The sequence below is a fragment of the Lepidothrix coronata genome, unplaced genomic scaffold (assembly GCF_001604755.1).
Source record: "Lepidothrix coronata isolate B3197 unplaced genomic scaffold, Lepidothrix_coronata-1.0 Scaffold426, whole genome shotgun sequence".
Lineage (NCBI taxonomy): Eukaryota > Metazoa > Chordata > Aves > Passeriformes > Pipridae > Lepidothrix > Lepidothrix coronata.
In genome coordinates this window covers 5284-12461 of record NW_016690606.1, presented here as the reverse complement: position 1 = coordinate 12461, position 7178 = coordinate 5284, and the positions used below count along the sequence as shown (strand labels likewise).

The 7178-nt window shown below is 49.7% G+C and overlaps 1 protein-coding gene across 1 annotated transcript in view; it reads left to right on the top strand.

Moving 5' to 3' along the window:
• Positions 1-66: 66 nt before the first annotated feature.
• The window catches only part of SELENBP1 (selenium binding protein 1), an 11516-nt gene continuing 4404 nt past the window's right edge, over positions 67-7178 (top strand). The window contains exons 1-8 of the mRNA XM_017839504.1: positions 67-194; positions 1669-1798; positions 2882-3122; positions 4706-4759; positions 5545-5657; positions 6146-6331; positions 6932-7052; positions 7100-7173. Coding sequence (XP_017694993.1) covers positions 3119-3122; positions 4706-4759; positions 5545-5657; positions 6146-6331; positions 6932-7052; positions 7100-7173 — 552 coding nt within the window. The 5' untranslated portion in view covers positions 67-194; positions 1669-1798; positions 2882-3118. The remainder of the gene's footprint in view (positions 195-1668; positions 1799-2881; positions 3123-4705; positions 4760-5544; positions 5658-6145; positions 6332-6931; positions 7053-7099; positions 7174-7178) is intronic.

The following is a 7178-nucleotide window of genomic DNA, read 5'->3' as shown; positions in this document are numbered from 1 at the left end:
CCCCCCCCGCCTCACCTCCCTCAGCGCCGCCGCCGCCGCTCCTCCCTAAGGGGCTCCGCCGCTCTCCGGGCGAGGCGACCCGCAGGGCGCGGGGGCAGGTGGCATGAGCCCCCCCCCCGGGATGCTGAAGGATGGAGAAGGAGGAGGAGGATGATGATGAGGAGGAGGAATTATCCCTGTTCTGCTCGCCCTCTGTACGTTCTGGCGGGGGGGGGCTCCGTGCTTTGGCGTGTCCCGTGTTTCCCGCCGCCCCCCCCCCTTCAAGCTCACGGGGAGGGTAAAGAAAAAAGGGCGCCGGGCCCGGCGGGCTGATACACGCGCGCGGCGCCCGCAGCCGCACCACACACACACACACCACACATACACACACACACAAAAAAGGGGACCTGGCCGGCGGAGGGATACGGTGACGTCATTTCCTCCTGCGCGCGGTGACGTCACGGGGGGGCGGCCCTGAGGGGGCCGAGGGGGGGAAATGGCGCCCGGCGGGGCGCGACCCCCGCGCCGCCCTCACCGGCCTCTCGCGGCGCCGCGGGGGACGCGGGGCATGAGATCCGTCTAGGGGTGAGGGGAGCGGCGCCGAGGAGCCGCCCGCCCCCCCGAGCCCGGCCCGGGGTGTCCCGGAGCCGGGCCTGAGCCGCCCGCCACCCCCTGAGGGCTGTGAGGGGCTGTGAGGAGGGGTCAGCCCTCAGGTGAGGAGGAGGAGGAGATTGGCCTTAAGGTGCTCCCTGTCAAAAATCCCTCGCCTGGGGCAGGTGTTGCCTTCACCTGGTCTGGCCTTACCTGGATTCCTGGAACCTGCTGCCTTCACGAGCAGGATTACCCCTCATTTACAGCCTTTCAGCGACTTTTCAGAACCTTTTCAGCACCTTTACCAGCTCAGAAGGGGCTCAGGAAAAGGGAAAGTGACTGTGGCACTGGCAGGGGGTGACAGGACAGTGGGTTCTGTTATTATTATTAATAATAATAATAATTTGGGATAAATTTAGCTACTGATAAATTTAAATGTAATTAACATTCTTTAAATCCGGGCTTTGAAAGCATCCACATAACCCAGCCTTTAATTCCCACATGAAGTTCTGAGTTTCCCCATCCTTTCGCCCAAAGAACACGTTTCTTTATGGAAATAAATATTTTTACCCCTTCCTAAAATTCTTTTCCCAGACTCCTCAGGAAGCGAAAGCAAAATGTTGTTGTTTCACCTCAAAAAAAAAAAAAAAGAAGAATTTGGGGAATCCTCCATTAAATCTTTTTCCTTGGTGCTCTGCACAAATGGGTCACTGTGCTGCCTGAGGATGCTCATTAATTGGTTCTGTGCTCAATTTAATCCTCAAATATGTCGTAACTCCTTTCCATGGACTAGGAAAAAACTGGATTTTCATCAGTTCAGAGCCTGAAATTCCTCGTTTTCCACCCAGATTTCCTGGGTTGGGTTGGGGTGTTCAGAGAGGGAGAAGTTGGTTGGATCTGTTCTGTGGCCAGAATGAAAATCTGGGGGCAGTGGAAGGGTCTGAGCCATTTCAGGATTACAATTCATTCTTTTCAGGGTGTTTTTATACAAAAAAAAAATGAGTCTAATAAAGAGGAGGGACCCAACATTCCCTGTTTTATGCCAATATCAGCTCCAGGACATGAGTTAAACTGGACACTTTTCCATTCTGCCTGTAGGTGAAAGGCTGCCTGTCATTGTTGGCAGCTCCAGTGTGCAACTTAAAGGTTGAAAACAAAGGTTTTTCCCCATTATATCCACCCTGGAAGGATCTGGATCCGAGATCTGACACAGAATCCATCAAACCAGGTGAGAGGATGAGCTTGAAATGAAATCCTGGGCTTAAAGCCTGGGTTTGTTCCCCATTGCTCAGGAAATGCAGTGGAATTTGGGGTGGGATGGGTATTGTGGATCCTCTGCTTCCAGACCTGCTTTTTTTTGGGGAATAAACCCAAATTCTCCATCCTGTGCAGCACTTAATGAACTAAAAATCAGGGTGGTGAGACTTGCAGGGAAGGTTTGCTGTGTCAACAAGGATCCAGGCAGGTTGCTCTGAGCCAAGCTCAGATTTTATCTCCAGGAATAATTTGGATTTTGGATGCCAGGGAAGAAAGTCTGGGGCCAAAAACCCAGCGGGTTTGGCCTCCTCCACGCTCTTGTTGTGCTGCTATAAATAGAATTTTGCATTCTAATTGCCTCCCTGGGGAGGAGGAATGCCGAGGTGTTGATAAAAGGGTTCTCCTCTGATAAAGGAGATGGGATTAATTCCCAAATGCTGGATGCAAAAAAGGCTTTGGGAATCGTTGGAGCTGTGCCCGAGGAGGGGGGGAAATCCCCCAAAAAATTGTAAATGCACGTGGTTCTCTTGCTAAAAAATACCAATAGTAACTTTAAACCTCTGCAGTAACAAAAGGACGATCCCAGTCGTGTTTTCTGCTCTTCCTGGTGGTTTCTGCAAAAGGCAGGGAAGCGGGACAGGGGGGTGAAATGTGGGATCCCCTCCTGAAAATGCTTTTGGAAGCGAGAGAGGTAACATTGCCCGGGGAAAACCGAGCGCATTCCTTGGAAAAACTCGGCGGGAAGCAGCAGAGTCATTCTCAGCAGGGCCGGTTCAGCCGATCCCAGCTGGAATCGAGAGCGAAATCCAGATTTTCCAGCCCTCGGGGCAGCCGCCGAACTTGAAAGGATCTTCTCCGAGAGGGAATTCCCGGTGGTTTTTTTTTTCCAGCCGGCGAGTTTTCCTTTCCGGAGCTGCCCCGCTCGGTGCGTTACTGTTGCAGCCGAGCTGGGATCCGGGCTGGCATTCCCGGGCTGGCATTCCCGGACTTTTTGGGCGGAATCCCGAGTTTTTTGAGCAGAACCGTTTCCTGAAAGCTGTTCTGGAATTTCCAGATATTCCCGGGAGAAGGAGGAGGCGCAGGTGGAAAGCGCGGCAGCGGCGGGGGACAGAAGTTCCCTCCGCTCTTCCCGAGGGGACTCCAGGTTGGATTTTCGTCCTTCCCGAGCTCCGGCCGCGCTGGATCCTCCCCTTGGCAGCTCCCCCGGGCCCGCCCGCCCCTTCAGAACCCTCGAGGCTCCACAAAAACCCCTCTCCGGGCGGCCCAACTTCCCATTCCCAACCTCTCCAACATGGGTAAGAGCTCCAGCCCTGGATCCAACCCCGGATCCCGCCGGGATTTGGGCTCGGGGTGGGGGGTTCAGCCTTTCCCGTTCCTTTTTCATCGAACCCTCCGCGGGTTTAGAGCTTTGATCCCACCCCCGGACGCCTGTTGGGCTCTGATTAAGTGTCTCTTTTAGTCCCTCGGCGTTTAAAACCTAAATAAACGCTCCCTGCTCGCGGGCACGGAACGCTGAGGGAGATTGCTGGGGGAGGGAGGACCTGAATTGACCTTTTTTGCTTCTATTTGATGTATATTTTTAAGGACGGACCCCCCCCCGATTTCCATTCTTGGCTCCGGGGACGGGAAGCAGAGGGAGGGACTAAAGAGTTTGGACACTCGGTTGTGAAATGTTGTGCAGTTTGCCAGGAATTCTGTCACCTTGGGGCTGCAAAACAGGGAAGGGTTGGAAGGTTTGGGTAAAAAACGTGATTCTGCCCGGGTTAAAAGCCATCGATTGGGTAAAAAAACAGCGATTCTGGCTCAGCAGGAGAGTGTATCCTGGTGGGAATGTTAGTGCTTAGCAAAGCACCAAGATATAAATGTCCCATAATTTAAAAAAAATCATTATTTTCCCTTTGTTTCTGCCTCTTAAGTTTAATTTTTCAGCCTGTGCTCCCGAGTTTTGTCTTGGGTGGGAAGGACATTAAAGCCCATCCCATTCCAGGGCAGGGACACCTTCCCCTATCCCGGGTTGCTCCAACCTGGCCTTGGACACTTCCAGGGCTGGGGCAGCCACAAATTCCCTGGAAAACCAGGCCCTGGTCCCCCTTGCTGGGAAGAATTCCTTCCCAACGTCCCCCCTGGCAGTGGGAAGCCATTCCCTGTGTCCTGTCCCTCCATCCCAGGTCCCTCTCCAGCCCTCCTGGGGTCTGTCCAGAGCCTTCCCTTCTCCAGGCTGCACATTCCCAGATCCCACCTGGCTCCGGAGCAGGAGCAGCTCCAGCCCTTGGAGCGGCTCCGGGGCCTCCTCTGGGCTCTCTCCAGAGCTCCAGGACTTCCCAGGGGGAGAAGCTGTGGAAAAACAACTGCTGCACTTGCAGTTCCCAGCTGGAAGGAGTGGGAATGAGGGTGGAATCCCTGGTGGGAGGGCAGAGCCAGGGAGCTGAGCTTTTCCTCCTGGTCCATCCCTCCTTTTCCAGGCTCTGAATCCTGAAAAAAAAAAAAATATCCCCACTTTTCCAGCATTTCCGTGCAGGGAAAGCCCAGAGGCTTTCCAGGAATAACCCCGTGGGCTGTTCCCGTTGGGAATTCTGCTGGGAATTCTGTCTCCTCGCTCCCCTGGCAGCTCCCTCAAATACTGGACACCCTTTTCCCACATCCCAGACCTCTGGCACAGACAAAAGCCCTTGGAAAAGGGGAGGCTGAACTCCTCGAAGGCCCCAGCTTCCCGTTTTTCTTGAGGATGGAGCATCACACCGTGGATATTTCCTGGAATAACCCTGGAGCCAGCAATTAAAAACTGGAGTTCAAATTCCTCCCCCTCTCCATGCAAACCCCACACTCCTCTTAGAGATGTTGAAATAATTGGATTTTTTCTCTCTCTCTCTCCAATCAGCAAAATGTGGAGCCTGTGGACCAGGATATGCAAGTCCTCTGGATGCCATGAAAGGCAAGTTCTGGGACAGCTTCCCTAAAAACCCAGGCCAGCAGCAGTGGAATTATTTTGGAATTAGGGGAAGGCAAGGTGGATGCCTCCCTGAGTGGCATGTGTGAAATATAGAAAGTATATGAAATATATAAAGTGTGTGAAATATATAATGTGAAATATAGAAAGTATGTGAAAGATATAAAATATATAAAATATATAAAGTATATGAAATATATAAAGTATGTGAAATATATAAAGTATATTAAATATATAAAATATATTAAATATATAAAGTATGTGAAATATAGAAAGTACATGAAATATAGAAAGTATATTAAATATATAAAGTATATGAAATATAGAAAGTGTGTGAAATAAAGTATATGAAATATATAAAAAATATGTGAAATATATAAAGTATGTGAAATATGTAAAGTATATGGAATATATAAAGTATATGGAATATATAAAGTATATGAAATATATAATATGAAATATATAATGTGAAATATATAAAACATATAAAACATACAGAACATATAAAACATACAGAACATATAAAATATATAAAACATATAAAATATATAAAACATATAAAATATATAAAATATATAAAATATATAAAATACATAAAATATATAAAATATAAAGGCCTCCTTTATAAAAAGCCAAAAGCAAAGGCTACACTCAGCTTTACCTCCTGGGAAGAATCCCAACTCCCAGACGGGTGAAACCCTCCAGTTCCTTTCAATGTCCCCAGGTTTTTTTGGTAAAACTGAGGGTTTTTGGTGCCTCTGTGCCCGCAGGTCCCCGGGAGGAGCTGCTCTACCTGCCCTGCATCTACAGGAACACGGGGATCCAAAAGCCTGACTACCTGGCCACGGTGGATGTGGACCCCAAATCCCCCCACTACTGCCAGGTACCTGCTGGGGGGGGAATATTTGGATTCCCAGAGTCCTTGACAAGCAAATATTTGTGTGGGGGAAGCCACGAAAGCCTCTGCTTTAAATTTTCTTACTCCAAAATTAACATTTCTCTTCCATCTCTTCGCCTTCCAGGGCGTTTTTAATTTTTATTTATTTTTTTTTTTGTGACATTTACATTCAGCCCTGGAAGGTTTGAGAGTTCCTTGGGACATCTCACCCCCACACAGCAGGAATTGGAAGCTAATCCCTGGATTTCACAGCAGCAGAGATTCCTGGCTGACAAACAGCCCTTTCCTCCTCCTTTTGTGCCTTCCCACCGGGACACAACGACCCATTTCCTTGCCATTGAGACCCTTTGCTTTGCCTGGGGGAAAAAACCCCAGAGCTGGCTTTGGAGCCTGGATTTCCAGGATTTCCCTGATTTCCAGGTGATCCACCCTGGCTTTAGAGCCCTGATTCCCCTGATTTCCCCGTTTTCCAGGTGATCCATCGCCTGCCCATGCCCAACCTGCAGGATGAGCTGCACCACTCCGGCTGGAACACCTGCAGCAGCTGCTTTGGGGACTCCAGGAAAAGCAGGAATCTCCTCATCCTTCCAGCCCTCATCTCCTCCAGGATCTACGTGGTGGATGTGGGAACAGACCCCAGGGCTCCCAGGCTCCACAAGGTTCACATCAGATTTTTATTTCTCTTTTTTTTTTTTTTAATACCCAAGAGACTCCAAGGATTCCAACTTCCAGAACATTCATGGAAACCTCTGTCCAGCATTAATTAGGAACTGGTGGGAGCTTTTATTGATAAACTCCACACAAAACCATTGTCCCAAAGAGACACAAGTAAATGTGGTGAATTTTAAATTAAAATTAATTTAAAAAGTTCCCCACCTGCCTCTGCAGTATTTCAGTCACAGTTATTGTTTTTGACTACAAGAGGCACGTTTGGCTGACTGCGTTTTCCGGGGCTAAATTCAAATTTCTGTTGGATTTTCCATGATCAAACCCAGAAGGGACACCCCCTCTTTGATTTGTAACCCTTGGTTCCCAAACATGTGCTTTTTTGAACAGCAAAAATTAAGGGAACATTTTAAATATGTCAAAATGAACATTTCTTTACGTCTCTTTTTCGTGGAAATGATTGAAATTTCCCCAAAATAAACCTTCTGCTGCCACAGGGTTTGTTTGGCAGAGACACAGACCTGGCAAAGAGAGGTTTGGATCTGAATCCCTGGTTTTTCCCACGTGGAATTCTTTGGGTTTTCCCGTTCCAGGTGGTGGAGCCGACGGAATTGTTCGGGAAGGGGAACGCGGCCAACCCTCACACCTCCCACTGCCTGGGCTCTGGGGACATCCTCATCAGCTGCCTGGGAGACCCTGCTGGCAATGGCAAAGGTGCTGAGCCCCTCCTCTGGCTCCAGGGAAAGGATTCCTGGCTCCAGGGAAAGGATTCCTGGCCCTCCTTGCTCCAGGGAAAGGATTCCTGGCCCTCCTGGCTCCAGGGAAAGGATTCCTGGCCCT